The 18,047-nt window shown below is 46.2% G+C and overlaps 1 protein-coding gene across 3 annotated transcripts in view; it reads right to left on the bottom strand.

Moving 5' to 3' along the window:
• LOC104693937 (unconventional myosin-X-like) overlaps positions 1-18,047 on the bottom strand; it is an 89,795-nt gene that overhangs the window by 64,130 nt on the left and 7,618 nt on the right. Inside the window, exons 2-5 of one of the 3 annotated variants that reach the window (XM_039555280.1) lie at positions 11,310-11,408; positions 5,746-5,904; positions 1,922-2,109; positions 1,545-1,679 (exon numbers count right to left, since the gene is read on the bottom strand). In XM_039555280.1, the coding sequence (XP_039411214.1) occupies positions 1,545-1,679; positions 1,922-2,109; positions 5,746-5,904; positions 11,310-11,408 (581 nt within the window). Of the gene's footprint in view, positions 1-1,544; positions 1,680-1,921; positions 2,110-5,745; positions 5,905-11,309; positions 11,433-18,047 lie in introns of those variants that run through there. The other 2 variants (XM_010406903.3, XM_010406904.4) reach the window with 2 other exon arrangements.

The following is an 18,047-nucleotide window of genomic DNA, read 5'->3' as shown; positions in this document are numbered from 1 at the left end:
TCTCTTACTTCACTCCAGCTCACAGCTGTGGCATCTTACAGACTCAGGAGTCACCTACCCACCATCATAAGCTCTCTGGATCACTGTCAAGTTATCACTTAACTGCTAAGAGTGCTTGAGCCTTCTAAGCTGCTTGCCTTAAAGCAGATTTTGCAGATCTTGAGTCATGACTGTACTGCTCTTCAGAGCTTTTTCCAATTTGCCTCCATGCCTGCTAAGATCTGCACACCTGCAAAGGATAAATATTCCAACAACAGTCTCTGGAACACCAGGTCCAAGTGCAGCAGCCCTTTTGCTCACAGCCGCTCTGCTTATAAGGACCTAAAACCTGCAATGCTCTCACAGCTGCCTCCTCTGGAGGTTTCTGCAACTATCACAGGCTCCATCTGGGACCCATCTGCAGCCTCAACCTTCACCACCCCAAACTGCAGGGCCCCCAGCAAGGTCCTTCAGTCACAGGCAAGACAGTCTTGTGTTGGGAAATTTTAATGTAGTTTATTAAATATAATTCAGGTGTTAAAGAAAACAAGGACAAAACCAATAAAACAGATTTATCTTTCCTGCCTCTTCCCCAGGCTTACCTAAAGTCAAACACCTACTGTCCTCTGTTTCTTAGCCTCAGCTTTCCTTTTTAGCTCAGGTTACACCCACTCTCTCAAAGCTTCCCCAACAGGGCAGCAGAGAAGCCTTGGGTCACACTCACAGGACTGCTTCTCCATGTCACTCTGCTTCCTTGTTTTCTCTGCTGCTCTTTGCCTCTTACTGGTTTTCCTCAGCCACACTTTGCTTCTTCAGGTTTTCTGGATACTTTTCCCCTTCACCTCCCTGTTCTAGCATAGGTCACCTGTGGGCCATAGTCCCTCAGAGCTGTCCCTGTCCTGGCAAGGGTTATGGTCCCTCAGGGGTGTCAGGACTTCTGGCATGAGGGATTTCCCCCAGAGTGTGTCTCCATTCCCTCATTGCTGCCAGCTTCTCTCTCAAACACATTTGATTCAGGCGCCATGTGCTTCCCTGCCCGCCTGATGCCTCATCAGGGTTTAGGTGGGTGGTGGTTGTTCCCTGGTGCCAGCTCCCATGGATGGTTCTCCATGAAATCACTTGCCAGGACAGCAGAAGAGCTGCCAGGTGGCCCATGGGACTCCTGAGGGCAAGACATACCAGCAGCCTGAAACACAGGGAGGCTGGGGGAGAGCAGGAGCTAATGGAGGAAACCAGGAGTCAGAGTATGACAGAGACTCACTGGGAGGACAGCTACAATCGAGAGCTAGACATTTATTCTCCAGCTGCCATACACATCCCACATTGCTGTTGGAAAGAAGCCTAACCCATCCACGGACAGCTGGGAGAGCAGCCAGGGAGAGGCCTCCCAGCAAGACCGCAACCTTCGCATTTCCCTGAAGTGACACCATCCAGCCCCATGATCCTCTCCACCCAGGTCTGGCTCCATCCATGGCCCAGCTGCCCAGAAGGCAGGGACCCCAACGGCAGGGCCCCCCAAAGGCAGGCTGACCCAGCACTCCGGGTGCCCATGAGGGTGACTGTACCTGCTTTCCAGGATGGCTTCTTCCACATGAGTGCTCTTCTCAGACACAGGGGCCCCAAGGGAGGTCTGGCTCATGGCTGACAGGAATTTCAGGAGCAACTTGGTGCTCTCAGTCTTTCCAGCTCCACTTTCTCCACTGTTAAGAAAAAAAACCATACATTTCATTCACGGATCCAGGACAGACAGAGCTGATGACCATCCTACCCGCAGCACAGAAGTGATCTCTAGGAATAAACGTGACATCTCCGCTGTGACAAGCAGGGATCAGGCAAAGGCAGGGAGGGTGGTGTGGGTATTTAGGCAGATGTCAATGCAAATGGAACAGCAGGAGCAAGGCGTGTGATGCAGCCATGGAGTAGCTGGTTCTCCATTTCTAACCTTATCAGAACACACTGGCTGTCATGACGCTTCCACAAGCAGCGGTAGCACTCGTTAGCGGTGGCGAAGATATGGGGAGGCAGCTCACCCAGCCGGTGCTGTCTGTACAGGTCTATGGCATCCACACTGTACAGACCAGGGATGGGTTTGTAGGGATTTACTGATGCCAAGATGGAACCAATGTTTGTCTACGGGGAAAGAACAAAACACAGAAAGGAAATGAAGCTCCTGGAGGGGAAAAAAAAAAAAATCACAACAAACCCAGACCCTGAAATAAGTAATGGTGAAGGAGAAAGCCTAAATAAGGTCATTGGGCTTCAGCAGAGAGCTCCACAGTTTGGCAAAGAATGTCAAACCCCAGGGAAGGAGCTGTACAGCTGGGTGTGGATGGGGCACTCTGAATTTTGCTGCTTTACAATACAACATTCTTATCCTGTTGTCTTTGTTAAATTAAGCTTACACAATTTAAAAACATGAAGCCATCTTCATACCCAGCTACTCTGCCCTGTACTTGAAGCTGAACAGCAGAGCCAGGACTGAAGGAGTATCAGGAGATACCTTCAATGCCCCTATCCACAGTCCTAAGCGGAGGGGGCATGGCAGGGTTCAAGAACCTCCTGAATAAAGAGTTGAAACACAGACACACACACACACAAAAAACACACATGTGCAAAGAAGCACTAAAGCATATAATTTTTCTTCTGCTGAAAAATGCTGTTTGTAGCAGCTTAAATCATTTGGTAAACCAAATCAAAATTGACAGGTGAAGATGAAGCTCTGGATTTCAAGTCAAAACATTTCTATATTTTCTAAACATTTTATTTTGAAAATATTTATTTTGAAAATCTCACAGATCAAAAAAAGACGTAGCAAGATTTAAAATAAAATATCCAGAGCACAATACTGAATTTCAAATGTATCATTTTGTGAAGTCAGAAGGAAACTAATGTTGCTTTTTGGGGCATGACTTTTTCGGTTCAGCCAACCAGCTCAAATCCAGTTATTCTCAGAGCTGAATCAGAGCAATGGTGCCACCTCTCTCCTAATGATGGCTTTGTAATATGGTCAACATCCAGCTTAAATCCTGCTCCTGGTGCGGTGGCCTCCCTCACAGGGACATCTTGGACTGCTCTGCTCAAGGAAGACCCATTCTCAGCAGACATGACAAACTAAACACTTAGATTACTGCAGGAGGTGCCAAGCTTTGTGGTCAGGGACAACATCTAGCATTATTTCCAAACCATGAACTACCTACAAGTCACCCAACAGATATAAAAGCATTTGAATGTATCTGTTGGAGAAGCTGTAAATTAAACACTTGGTGACAGGGAAGACTCATCAGACCAAATGAGATCTGGGGCTATAGCAATGCCAAGCTCTGAAGCCAGAAGCCAGACTGATAAGATGCTGTAGTCACCAAAATATTTAAAACTCATTTATTAAAGCAGCAGTCAGAGATCATTGGGGGGAAAAAAAAGTCACCTAGGCCAAACTGCATTATCAGTATAAACAGGCTAGCATAGATTGAGTCCTGAGGACCCTCTGCCAGGAACCTTTGTGGGCAGAAATATAATTCACTGGTAATGAAAGCAGTAAGCAAGCAGATGATCTTTGGCCAGAGAGGTGGAGAGAGAGAGGAAAGCATTGAGTGAGAAAACGTGAATTGGGGAAAAAGCATTGTACAAGCAGTTGAGGAACAGGCATTGTCCAGAGACTACGAGACAGAGATGTCCATTGTAACTCTTCTCCCAGCATGTTTTCCTCTCAGATGTTTCAGTTTGCATTTTCCACTGTAGTTCCACCTCTCACTAGGAACAAGAGCTCCTTTCCAGAGAACTCCTGGAAAGGCCTTTCCAGAACTTCTTCCAGTACAGCCATCTCTTCCAAAGGTGTTTCTAGGAAACTTTTCCACCACCCAGTTCCAGTCTCCTCATCACATGCATTCCCTTAGAGACAATTTCTATCCATAATTTTTAATAGCAGTAAAACCACATACATACCAGCTACTCTATCAGCAAAGTAATTGTCCCTACAGAACTCTCCAGAGCAGGACAAGCCACATGTGGCAGGTCTACTTCTCAGGACAGTAGATCCTACTTGGATGGTTAGGCATGGCATTGCTCAGGACAACACAAAATTTCGCAGTACAGCCCCTGGCTCATTTATACATCACTCACATTATGTTGGGTCTACTTTTATTAAGGAATACAGGAATTGCAAGAATGAAGAGGGAAGATGCAGGCTGTTGCTGTGCTCTCATAATTTCCTTCAACAGCTGCGTAGAGCTCAAATAGTATTTATCTGGAAAACAAAAGGTACTGTTGAGCTTGTCAGTATTGCTGTAGTAAATTAATTATGGGTGGCACACCAGTCTAGATAGACTGCTACCTACACTCCCTGATCAGAAAGAATCTCCCTTAAGAGCTCATGGTGGGGCTAACAATCCTACACTGAGGGGTTCTTCTCAGTGCTGAGCATGTTACAGAGGTCAGGCCCCTTCATACATCTCCAAAAATTTCAGACCCAAGGTGCACATCTGACATTCATGCACTATGCAAAGGCAAAAAACGAGGTGTAAAGGTGTTAAACCTTAACACCTTTATGCATGGATGGAGAAGTCACAGAACTAATGCTGAATAAGAGAAGGAATGACACATCAGAGCTAGAGGAAGGGTTTAAGGAGATAGGGCTGCTATGACACTGTCACACTGCTGGCGTTGTGGCATTTCTGGTACAAGGCACAGACTGAAAAGGAAGAGAATCCTGCATCGCATTTTAAGGTGTGAGGGAGAAGAAACAGGAGGAATATATCCAAATGGGTCAAAAGCTGCACAGACACATAGCATGTGTCAAACACAGGAAGAGAAGAGCACCAAAGATATGGGCCTTAAAAATAGCGTGTGCACGTGGGTACTGTCACAGGGTCACAAGGCTGTGTCGATAGACAACAGGCCAGGGAGTCTACAGCAAAAACAAAAGAATTTACAGTCTCTGCATCCAGTGCAGGAGATGGTTCAGAAACAGCGTCACTTTACTGATAATTTACTGGAATACAGGTGCATATAGTTTGGTTGCCTTGATAACAGTTGCTATGCAACATAGGCAGAGATTTACATTTTTCCTGTCAGATTCTGAAAAACTCTGTGTGCACATAGCATGGACAAGCAAGGTAAGAGTAAAGCAAGGTAAGGCAGTCTTTGTAGTCTATCTTCCTTGTTCTCTCCAAGTCTCAGCAGAGCACTACCATCCCAGCACTTCAGGGATGTCTTGTCCCAGGTGTGCTTTTCCTCCCAAGTCCCTTTCCTAACACTTGTCTCTTCCTGAGGGTCTGAGAGGGAAACCAGGACATGCTATGAGTATTTATCTGTGCAAGGAGAGCAGAGTTAGCCAACAGGTTTGCATCCCTAGCTTTGTTAGGCAGTAGCTTCGTCTGTCTGGATCAGGAGGGATACTCAGCAACAACCTGCATATGCTGCACTTTCCAGTCTGCTTGGCCCTATAAACCATGGAACAGCCATAATGGGGATCCTGGGGAATGTGACTGACAGCTCATCAAACATGGATGCTCATGGAGGATACAGAGCTGCGCAATTATCACAAAGCTTAGAGGTGAACATTCACATTTTGGAAGTTCTTCCATAGAGGCAAAGAGGCCCCTCTGATAGGGGTAGGATCTCAAAGGGATGATGGAGCTGGAAAGGCAGAAAATCCCCTCCAATTCCTACCCTCAAGAGACAAGGACAACATCAGTTGCCACTTCACATGCTAAGTGGCAGCCCTGAAGCTAAACAAAAACCATTAGGCCAAAAGGGATGAGCACTTACATAGATGTTACCCTGTTGGTAGCGCTGATGAAGGTTAAGCAGGATGGCAGCTTCATGCAGATCTCCCAGCATGGACATGTCTTCTACCCCATCAGCGCTGGTCTGGTGCATGGGTAAGACCTTTTCTCTGGAAAGGGAGGCCTTGGGGTACTGGAACACCTGGAAGGACGGGGAGAAGGACAAATAAGCTCATGACACCTGGGCACATGGTCTGATTTCCTACCAGAAATATGCACCTTTATACTTTGGCACTGGAAAAGGAAATGAATAAGACACAGATCTGCTCCCTGTTTTTATAGTCACCCTTCCGTTCCTACATACTTGAGTTCTCTGGCCAGAAACTATGCAGCACACTTCTTTTGCTACAGAGTCAATCTCTCACCTTCACTAGTGATGAGGACAAATCAACTCAAGGTTACTTAATTTCCCCTTAACAGGAGCAGGGCACCAGCCTGCAGCCGGTAGGCTATACAGGTATTACACACTGCACTCATGACTGTGAATAATGATGGCAGCTGCTCCCAAGAGACCAGGAACAGTCTTTCACAAAAAACACAGGTGAGATCATGTCTCTGACTGTGGAGAAGTAGAGAAAAAGCTAATTCACATTCCAAGTTTGGCCCTACACTCTCTCCATAGAAGCAGCCAGAGAGCATCTGGAAGAGTTTGTCATCTCAATAGCAAAGGAAAGCAAAGCACATGAGAAGCCAAATAAAGTAGTGACATTCTCTCTGTGTGATGACACGCATGTATGTGATGCAGCTTTCAAAATATTTGTACAGTGACACCTATTAACTTCTCTCGCTTCTCTGGGAAGTACTCATCTCTCTGTGCAGTTGCACTCATCTTGCCTCAGTTGCTGCATCCTTCTTCCTGCTAGAGCTTCCTCCTCCTCAGTAACCCACTCTCCGGTTATCAGGTCATCTCCTTCACCCCCTTTCAACACAGCTGAGATTATGTGACTGTTTCCCTCCACCACAGGCACATCCCAGCCGTCCTTTCCTCCTCCTCAAGCACGATGCTGGCATTTCACAAAAGTTATTTCAGTTGCTTCCCACTCTTGGATTCAACCATGTGCCATCTCCCACCCAGCATCCAAAGCTGTGCTAGATGGTAAGATGCAAGAGAGACAGATGGGAGACTTCATATAGGCATCCTGGAGAAGGAAACTGGTCCACAGTAACCCCTCCAAAGAAACTTGTGCTTTTCCCCCTCTCCTGGGGCTCTGGTCTCTACCTCATTCCATCCTTGCTTGTAGCCCTCCTGGGTGCCAGCAAGAAGCTGATGGGCTCCATAGAGAACAAACTATAACCTATAGCATTGATCTAACTGGTTTCTCCTGCCCGCTTTCCTGGAGTGCTCAGGCTGCCGTCACTGCTGGGGAGAGGCCATCCCTGCAGCTGCAGGCTGCAGACAGAATGAGGTCACCCAGCCCCCTCCAGCAGCCACCCCTGCGAGTCCCTTGCAGGGTGCTCACAGCTGCAGCACACTGCAGGTGCCCAGGGATCACCCCTTCAGGGCTCTGACCCTGCACCCCACCAGTGCAGGGCAGCAAGAACCCAGCACAGCATCCTTACAAGATCACCACGATGCACAACCGTAAGAGCAGCTCTGTTCCTGGAGGGAGCTGAGGAGGAGAAGCTGGCTCAGTCCCCCAGGTGTGTTCCGCCAGTCACACCTGTGTGGCAAGGACTTGGTCTCTTCCACTGGCAGACTCCTTCACAGCCTACTTTTTTCACCAGCCAAGAGGCTTTTGAAATTACACAGTTCATGTTCATGAACAGTGTAAAACAAAGCCCAGTCCAGCAAACAGGCTCTCTCCAGGCCTCTCCACACCAGTTCTGCTCCTGGGTATCAGAGAGGTGTGACTGCCAGCAGCAGGACCCCCACTCTGCAAGCATGGCCCTAGAAAAAAACCTTTTTTTTTCTTCTTCAGAGCGGAGACCTCAGGCACTTTCACAAGAGAACTGAGGGAGCAGAAAGGGAGAGTGGGACAACTAAATTCAGGAGAGAGTACAAGCTGCAGATGCACAACATGAACTGGACTGTCAGGAACAAAATCAGTACAGCACTTTCAAACCAGAAAGCAGCAAATAACCCTGGCTCTCTCTTGCCCGCTGACTTATACAAATTTTGGAAGAGGACAAGGAAAAAACCATATGATGTGATTGTTCCTTATATCTGCCTGGTACTTACTCATTTACTACTGCTCTGTCAGCACTTGCAGCCATTTGGGCCAGAAGAGAAACATTAAGAAAACATTTAGACAAAAAGCTGAGTGGACAAGTGTCCTAAAATATATCAAGCAGCTGGCAGCACCTGTGCCAAGAGGCTGCTATACATGAAGAGTGATGGGTCAGAGCTTGTTTCCTTGTTCCTGTAGACAACATGGGAGAAAATGGAACCCTGAAGAGGAACAGGGGTCCTAAATGAACAAGTAAATGATTAGTAGGGCTTAGATAGTCACCTGTTACACCTGTCTTGAGCCACTTGATTGGTGTTATTCAGTCATCCCTCCCTAAAAACTGTCTGGTCCAATATCCATAAAGAGTTAAGCACATGCTCTGGCAGGACAGCAACAAAGGTCAGGTACCCTCTAAACAGAAACACTGCAGAGGTGAAATGTACTCCCTGGAGGAGCAGTGTGACACAACACTGCCATCCCAGCAGAGACCAAGTTGTCACCTACCCGTCCCTGAGGCTGAGGAGGTTCATCTAATTCACATCACTGCATGCCTAGGCAGTTCACCCTCCCTCAGGCAGAGGCTGGGGCCTCCAGCCCCACTGAGGTTTGGGAGGTGATGGCTCTGTGCCTCTGGAAGGCACTAGTGACATGTGGGAGGGTTTTCAGGTCTTCCCTGACACTGGAAGAAAGCTGGCTTTTAATTTGTCCTCTGCTCTGCAGGGAAGACAGTAGTTTTTCCAGTGTCTGTATCACCAATACGCTGCAAGGATCATCCATGCTCCTGGACACAGACACATATCCCAGGACTGCCAAAGTGACTTTCTTCAAGGAGCTCAGAGGTTTGAGACAGAAACAGGATGATGCTCCACCCTCAGAGTCCCAGTGAGGAAGCTTTTGTTACCCCACTGCTCACTCCTGGACGCTTCCAGCAATCTGCCAGGAGAGGAATGTCAAAGATTCTTCCCCATCATCCTGTTCCAGGAAGGGTATGCCAGGCTGATGTTCAACACTACTGAGCTGAATAGGATAGCTGATTTTTCCTGAAGCAAGTAAGAACTCAGGCAAACTCATCTCTCAGCAAAGTTGCCCCTGGAATATCCCCTTTTTAACAAGCTAATACATAAACCACAAAGTTACAGGTGTTAATAAGCAGATCTTTATTACTTGGGAAGGAAAACAATCAGCTTTCAGTCTAACAGGCACCTCACAAAACAGCCAGAGATTTCTACTTTCTCACCAGTGACATACTAAATTTACCTCAGATTTAGCCCAAAATGAGATCAAAATGGCCATTACTCTCTCCAAGGCCCTGCAATGGTCAGGAATAAAGCAAAATCTGGCCAACAAACAAGCAAAGATGAGGCTTGCCAGCCCTGCTCACCAGGCTCAGCAAGGGAGAAATTATTCCTTCTCAAACTCAATTCCATCCATTGGTGCCATCCTGAGCACATAAGCAAAGCTCCCACCTGGCATCCAAGTTATATTTATTCATAAAGCATTTGGCTGTTTTGTCTGGATCATGGTTTCCAATCTTGTGTTTCATAAGCATTGGCTCGTCCTCTCCTCCCAGGAAGTCCCATTTCTGATGATTTATTGCTTGAGGTGTTTTTAAGGAAGTGAAAACAAATGACAAAAGCTCTGAAACATGACTGGACTTCTTACCTCAGAGCTGCAAGAGCTGCAGGGATGCTGGGCCACAGCAAACATGAGGACACTAGATTTGGGGGTCCTAAAAATCAGAGGGATCAACTGGCCCATCCAACCCAAAGTGAAGACATTTATCAGAGTTTTCACCTGGGGTAGGACTGCCAGTCCCTCACACAGCTATGAAGCAATGAATGTGGCAGGTGAGAGAAGCACCCGGGACAGCTCTTGTGGGTGGCACTGAATAAATAAAGTCCTTTAATGATCACCATGTGCTTTTACTGCAGAAGCCATAAAGCACATGCTCCTCCAGCCTAGGGGTTTCTTGTTGCATGGAAGAAAAAAAACGCAAACCCAGGTTGTTTTTTTTTTAATACCTGTAAGCCTACAGGACACAGGCTGGAGGTGGGTGCACCCACACAGATGGCTCCAAATTGGGATTTCCGGTGTCCTTTTAGAGGTGCCAGGTGGTTTGAAAGATTTTGCAAGGCACAGCAGCATGTCAGAAGAGACAGAACTGGCAGAGTCCCAGAAGTACTCACCATTTGCTGCCCCTCTGGAGGTTGCTGCGTTACCTGTGATCCCTTAAAATGTGTTAGTGATATCCAGCACTCGCAAAACAAGTCAACTTCTCAAGAGGGATTTGAGAGACTAAAGTAACCAGATGAAAAATCTCTGTTTGCTAGGGGAATTTATATCTCTGAGAAACAAATGAGGCTCTTTATAAAACAATGATGACTTGAAATTTAGGCCTTTCAAGGCAAGACTGAAAAGTACATCAGTCCTACCACTGACTCCGAAAACTGGAGTCCTAAATCCCCTTTCCCCCTGTGCCCTCCTTTGTTTGCCAGGTAAGAGGCTGAAAAAAACCTGTACAAAAAAAAATTTTTCTGCAACAAAGCAGCCACCTGCAGGGCTCATTCACCAGAACAGCTGAGCAGGTCTAATTGCTCACTGCTGGAGGGCACAGTCCTGCCCATTTCCCCATCCTCCTCCCAGCACAGGCACCAGTCTGACTCACCAAGAACCTCCGTGAAGGCGTAGATAGTTTTCCCAGGGTTAGCCAGGCAAGCTGACTCACTGAGGACTTGGATGATCCCCAGAGGTCCCTTCCTACCAATATTATTCCATAAGCACTGCAGCAGCTGCACCAGGGAACCACAAGGAGCACAGAGCTGGAAATCCAGAGGGAAAGAAGCTTGTTCCTATCACTGTCAGGGAGCTCTGCTGAGCTTGGCTGCCTTGTTGAGCTGTCCTGTGCATTGCTGCTGCCTTTACACACAGATTGGCACAGGGAGCCCACTGCCACGTGCCCCTGGCCCCAAGGGCTGACAGCAAAAGCTGCTGGAACTGCTGGTGGTGAGCACAACCACCCTTAGAGTGGCACAGCTTTCACGTCCTGGCAGGAAGGGCTGCTTGGTTGGTGGAGCTACCTCCTTCCAGGAGCATTTAGCCAATAGATGGTTTTGCTAGGCTGTTAATGCAACCGCTTCAAAGATGGCACAAGGGAAACAAAGAAAAGTGAGGTAGGCAGAGAAATGAAGAGAACAAAAAGAACAATCTTCTCTTTTTAACATTTGTTAGACCTTTGGCATAGTTTGTAACAGAGCCAGGTCACTTTTCAGAGAGAATTTCAGCATTTCCATTGATAAATTTCAACATGATGGTCATGCAAAACCAAAAAGTCCATCTTAAAACTTGGCATAGGCTATAAACTCATGCAAACTTCACTTACCATGCCATAATCTGAGGTGAAGAGAACATTTCCATTGGCACAAAAGCCAACGGTGCATGGCTGCAGCTGGTCCTGCTCCCGCAGCCATACCCTGGCACCCTGCAAAAACCAGAAGATACCCATTAGAAAGAACTGGAGCCTGCAAGATCTGCACAAGGGGTGCAAACACCCAAGGAAAGCTGGGGGAAGCTGCAGTATTCAGAGGCTACTTCCAAGCTACAGCTGCTTAAAATATTTAAGTAAGTCCTACTTACATTTTCAGAGAAACGGGTTTTGGTTTTTTTAATGTAACATGAGCGGAAGAAAAATCAGTTTTAATGAGCTTCATGCGGAAACCAAAGTCAGGAAACAACAATTTTTATAGAAAGTGTCATGGAAAGATACCAACACATAGAATAGCTGGTTTGACTGTCTAAATATTTTAAAACTTGAAATAGCTGGTCATTAAAAGTCATGCTATAATAATAATAGAAAATACAAATAAAGCATGTTTACAATTTCATACACCCACGCATCATTGTAAGTGAAAATGCTTCCAGAAATCACCAGCAAACAGCTAAGAGGATTTCACAGAGCTTGTTTGCAAACTCTGGCAAGAGTTTCCTTTGGTAAATGGCATGACATGAGTGTTTCTCTGATGTATATATACACTAATGTATACATGATGGCCAGATGTCTGATGTATGTATGCACTGGTGTTTATATATGTTTATATATAAGATGTTTCACATACATTACAACATCTTAAACTGCTCCGTGTCTCTCAAGACAAAACCAGATTTCTGGTAGCACACATGCAGGGATCTGCAGGACAGGTAGCTCTCATAGCTCGCCTACCAAAATAGTAGGGAAAACAAGTTTGCTGGATTGGCCCCTTCTGCCCTGTCTGCCTGTGGGACCTGGTACAAGGGAAAGAGCAGGAGCATGAAGGCAGATCAGAACAAGCATGACTTGCAGTTGCAGAGTTAGGCATGAAGTCACACCACATTTCAGCTATTGCAAACTAATCATTTCCATGTCTTCCCACATAAATCACATAAACTCTGCTTAGGTAAATATTGAGAAAACTCCAAAGTGCTCAGCTGTTGAGTAACATTAGGGCCATCCTGCCTTTCATTGATTCATAGACTGATTTTCTTCCTAATTTTTTTATGTCCTTAAGTTATTGATCGTGAGCTTTAAGCCCTTCCTACCCTCTTAATCCCATCAGCACCATTAGCTCTTTGCTTATAGGCCTAATATGTTTGAAGAAATGGAATAGTGTTCCTATATTACATTATACAAAATGTGGAACACTAATTCTATTTTTAATGATTTGTTTTTAGTTTAGGTGGGTTTTTTTAAACTACTTAAGTCACTTTAAACACTTTAGTACCCTGGACTTTCCTTACAATAGGAGATACATCTCTCGGCCAACCTCCAGTCCTCCCAATAAAAGAACTGGGTTTAATGACATTAAAAAGATGTACATAATTCTAGCTTTACTGCTGTGCTCTGGTCTAGCGTGTGCACATCAAGCAGATTAATCTCCCCTCACCAAGTGAATGAAAAGCACCATTGCATCTGATCAGCACCTAAACCCATGGATGCTCTGCAAAGATCATCCTCGTGGCCAGTGAACAATAGCAATAGAAAAAAATGTAATGTTACAGATTTGAGATCCCAGAGAGCTGGTATGAACAATACATCACAAACAGATTTTGAGGAACTATATATAGGATTTGTTACATCCTCTTATGTTTTCCGAAACTCTTGATGCTTGAAACAGTGTCCTAAGGCATCTGGGCAAGACATTGCTGTTGAGAAATCATCAGCATTCCCAAATCACATTCTGACTATTCTGCGTAAATAGATGAACAGCAACACGTGTTAAAAGACTTTTTTGCTACTTTCACCAAAGACTCCTACTACCACCAAGGTAGAAAGCAGAGTCAGAAAACAGGAAGGTTGTGTCTCCAAACAGTGGGATGAAAGAAAGCCTTTTATAAAACACTTCATGTAAACATCCCCGACAGCACATTTCAATGCCTTCAGACACCAGTAACCCAGGATGGCAGAGATGAGAGCCTGAGGCAAGTGCAGTTTAATCAGGAGACAAGCCTGCACCCTGCCATGTACACTGTGCCCCAACACCACGGCATGCACACCCTGCATATGGGAGTGTGCCACGATCGCAGCACCCGACATGGTCTGTCCCTGAAGACCAGGCAGGTCCAGGTTACACAGACTTCCACTCCCTGAGCTCAGAAATTAACTTGGAGCTACAGGCAGCTGATAATCTGACACAGAAGAGAAAATCCATGAGCATGAACACTGTTATTTAATAGGTACCATTTAGAAGGGAAAAGAGGGGAGAGAGGCAATGGGATTACTCAGCTATCTTCAACACATAGAAATGATTTAAAAGTCCAGACTGATCCAGACCCCTTTCCCAGCAGAAGTCCACATGCAAAAGCATTAACAAATACTCCTCCAAGGATACATAGGTCTTTTGTACACCACCACACAAACTTATGGCAGGCCCTTCTGTGTATTGCTAAGGAGTAGAAGGCAACATGCTGAAACTCCCAGGCACTGTGGTATTTCAGCTGCCCAGAATGACTTACTTCAGTTTACTTTGATGTTGTAGCTGTTTGCACAACAGCAATTACCTCTGCACAGCAGAAAAACTGCACCCAGTTATGCTGTTTCCAAAAGGAATATTGTGCTGAGACAGCCAGAAAAGGAACCACAGAGCAAATAATTATTGTAACTTCTGCCCAGCATAGCCATAGCCCCCGTTTCCTGAAAGGCAGAGTTTGTTTTAGTGCATCTCCTTCCACCAGCCCTTTTTCCTAAATATGAAATTCCCCAAGGAGCCTTGACTAAATACAGGAGCAGATGGCAACACCAAAGAGACTGCCCTCACTTTGTTCCCCTCTTCCCCAATGCCACACATGTCATTGATCAGTTGAAAGGATTAAATTGAGCAGAAAACTTCCCAAAACTGCCAGGCAGCAAGGCTGAACTTCCATAGGAGAAGCAAGGTCAGTAGGACTGAGCCCTGCCCAGCAGTGACATGCCAGCTCTGGGAGGCTCCAGTTCCCACAGGCACCACAGATGATGGGAAAACCCTGCTCTTCTAGGACAAGAGTAAAAACCCTTCAACTTCCATTCTATACAGATAGAGACATATAGATATATATAGATATAGAAGGTCTCACCCTCACCCAGAGACAAAACAGTTCAACAAAATGAAGCAACAAGCACTTGCTTGTTGGAGAGAACACCTTAAAAACAGAGGAGGAACAGCAGTGATGATTTTGTGTAACCACTTTCCATCAAATAAAGCTGGCTGAATAGAGATCATACAGTTAACTCAAGCCCCATACATAATGAGCTCATCCCCTCCCAATTATTCTTTTACTAGGAGTTTATTAGGTTGGTCTATTGCTTTGGTTTTAAAGGGAACAACAGCAGGAACTGAAAGGAACAATATAATAGTAATGTACCAGTTCCTATATCAAGGGTAGGTCACTCAGATGTTAAACAAACTCTGAGACCAACATCCTCATTCCTATGGCCTCAGTAACAATCTGTCCATGAACTTGCCTTGCCACAAAGTGCACAGCAAAGCACAATCCTGAAAACTGATCCCATACCATGGGGCTGTAATTTAGAAAATAAAGTTGCTTGCATACAGAGAGCAGCATTTCATCAGTACTGGCCCACTGTCACACCATGATGCCTTCCACTGTGGACAACAAACTCTAAGATGTCATTTCTCAGTTCAAATAACACATGGCACTTTGGGATCCTAGACTCAGAAATAAGTAACATTTCCTGCTATTCATGATACCAAAAAATCCATTGAAGCCACAGATTTATTTGGCCTTCTATGACATTTTTTTAGAGTGACTGAAACCGGAAGTTCTCCCTTGCATTCGCATGCCTGTATCTCATCTCAGCAGATGCAGTATGGTGTGCCAGCAGGGAAAGAATAAGGGCAGAGAGGCAGAGAGGCAGCACACAGCCCTTACTGCAGCAGCAAAGCATCCATGTATTAGTGTGTAGCCAGCAGCTACACCCTCCTCATCAGTTATCCAGCAACTGAAGGACGCAAGGTAAGCTCCAGAGGACAAGACACAAAACTCTGTACCTGCAGGTGCCTTGGCCTCTCCAGGGCCTCCCAGCCCAGCAGGAGACACATTCAGGGACTGACATGAGAAAACACTCCACAACTGTACCACGCTTCAGAAACAAGTCTTCACATTCTGTTCTCCTTACTCGTGTGTTCTGGACTACCCTTGAACTTTCACGTTTTCCCAGGATGTCCTCTGTCTTCTGGAAACTGCTTCTTCCCAGGTACAAGCAGGAATGAGCTGCCCCAGCTGAGCTTCAGGACACAGCAGTGCTGCCTCTCTCTGAGTGCACTCACATCCCATTCCTCCTTATGCACAACCCCACACAACTCCCGGGAGTACCATGCTCAGGAGGGGCTAAACCAAGATGGCTGCACATATTTCCCAGGGGTTACTGAGAGAGGAAAAGTGGTTTTGGTTGGAAGACACTTTTCAGTTTATGAAATGAGAGCACAGTTGTCTGCTTTTTCCAGTACAGGATGTTTTTACTGTTTTCTTTGTGAATGAACTTGGCTGCCTCAGCCTCCAGATCTACCTACAAACACAATACTACAAGAGGCTCTTACAGTGCCTTCCTTGATTTGGGTAACTGTATCCAGTCAGCCATTCTGCAAGCAGCAGGGATGTCTCAAATATGTACACCCCTGCACTGAGAGTCTGAGACCAAAATCTCTGTGGGTGCTACAAGTTTTCAACTATAAGTACTATATACATAACTTACCTTTGTCCTCCTAGCACACTGAGGCTGTTCAGTGGGTATTGGGCATCCAAGCCTTGTGTTTCTCCTGGCGATTGATCCATATGCTCCTAGGCTTAGAAAAGGCTCTCCTAGCAGCACAGTGCTGAGCCAGCTCTTTTCCCAGCCTCAGTGGGCTTTGTGGTTGAAAACCACGAGGCAGAGACTGAGCTAGAAAGGCCCTTGCAACTCAGACAAAGCCAGAATCAGGTTTCAATAAATGCACTTTTCAACAGATTGATCTGGATGATCATGAATAAGTGATAGGACAAATATAAAGAGCCTTAGCTAATGGATGTAAGATTGGTGGGGAGGGGGAGTCCCTGGCAGCCTAGACCCATATGGTAAGGGATGCAACTTTGCTGTTTTTCTGATGGCAGGCTGAAATGAACCCATGGGTTGTATCTGATCAGCAAAACTGGGACAGCTGCTGGAAAGGAGAGGGAGCCCAGGAGGCCACAGGTAAGAAGAGACAGAAGCAATAACAGCCAACATGCAGTAGCTGGGAAGAGGGACAATTCCTACAATAGTGGTAGATGTAACAGAAACAAAAGTCTGCTTCTTGTAAGGCAGGAGGATGACACACTGCAGAGCAAAAAGGGACTGGATTGTACCTGTCTGGTCCCACAATTCCCACACAGCAGCTCACTGAGCTCAGACAGCCCGCCCCTGCAAGCTAGCAGGGCTCACAGAGCTGGGCACAAACTGCAGCCATGGGGCCTGCTGCTCCAGAGCTGCAGCCTCAGCTGAGCCCGTGACTCATTCTAGCTCTGCCAATTAGCAGCCCCATTCCTCACTAATTAAGGAGCAGAGCCCTCAGTCTGCCAGCAGCTTTGCAGAATAGCAGTATCAGGAAAAGGTTTGTGCATTTTAAATAATCTAAGAGCAGTTTGTCACTTTCTGGTCACTGATGTATGTGTACTGCTTCCCACTCCCCTTTTGCCTCCCCCTCCCATCTGTTCTGTTCCTGTCTCCTCCCCCAGTTTGGCTGCTGCACAGCTTCTCTTCTCGCTCTCCAGAACATCTCCCAACTTCAAATATCTCCCAGGAAATGCCTGGTCCATGGAGGTAATTCTTAATCTTCTCAAAGAAGCAACTACACACTGCAGCAACCACACCAACTGCTTGTCATGGGAATGGAGGGAATGAGCCCCCAGCTGTTTTCCCATACTTCAGAGCTGCCCTTTACCATGAGCAAAAGGTGCACAGAAAGGAGGCAGGTGTGAATCCTTCCGGGCTTCACTGTACATTCTCTCCAAGCTCAGTTTAAGATGAGCTGCCCCCTGCAATTCCATCATGGGCAGTGGAGTCACTCTCCTTCTCAGGTGAAGTAATAGTCCAACAGAGTTTGCAACCAGCTGAGAAATTCTCACCATTCTTGAAAATGCATACTGAATTTCATTATGTTCATAAAAGTAAATACCACTTCCATGCCTTCATAACAAGCTCTTCCCTACCTAAAACTTTAATTAGGAACTGAATTAAAATGAGATGTTCCTTAAGCACATTAGTCACATGGATACCTACAGATGTCTATTCCCTGTCACATCACAGCAACACTGGCTTTCCTACATCTCCTCTATAGCCCTGAAAGAAAGGAGGTAACATGGCATGTGCTAGAGCCCAGCCTGGCCCTAGCAAAACCTTCCCTGACCAACTTGCAGCTCTAAACTGAGCAAGTAAAATGGTATTCCTATCCTGCTCTCAACTTGGACAGTGCTTCTCAAAGAAGCCTCTCCCTCTTGCCACCAGGAATATAGCGAGGCGGCTTCCTTGCAGCTCACTCCCTCTCTCAAATTCAGCCAACGTCTTCAAGGGTGAGGCTGGGCTGATGGACAGTTGAGAAGTCTTCAAGGTCCACAGAATAGAGCTCAGGGCCTC

Source organism: Corvus cornix, chromosome 7 (assembly GCF_000738735.6).
Source record: "Corvus cornix cornix isolate S_Up_H32 chromosome 7, ASM73873v5, whole genome shotgun sequence".
Classification (NCBI taxonomy): domain Eukaryota; kingdom Metazoa; phylum Chordata; class Aves; order Passeriformes; family Corvidae; genus Corvus; species Corvus cornix.
Note: the sequence above shows the minus strand (reverse complement) of the source record. Positions and strands in the feature narration are given on the sequence as shown.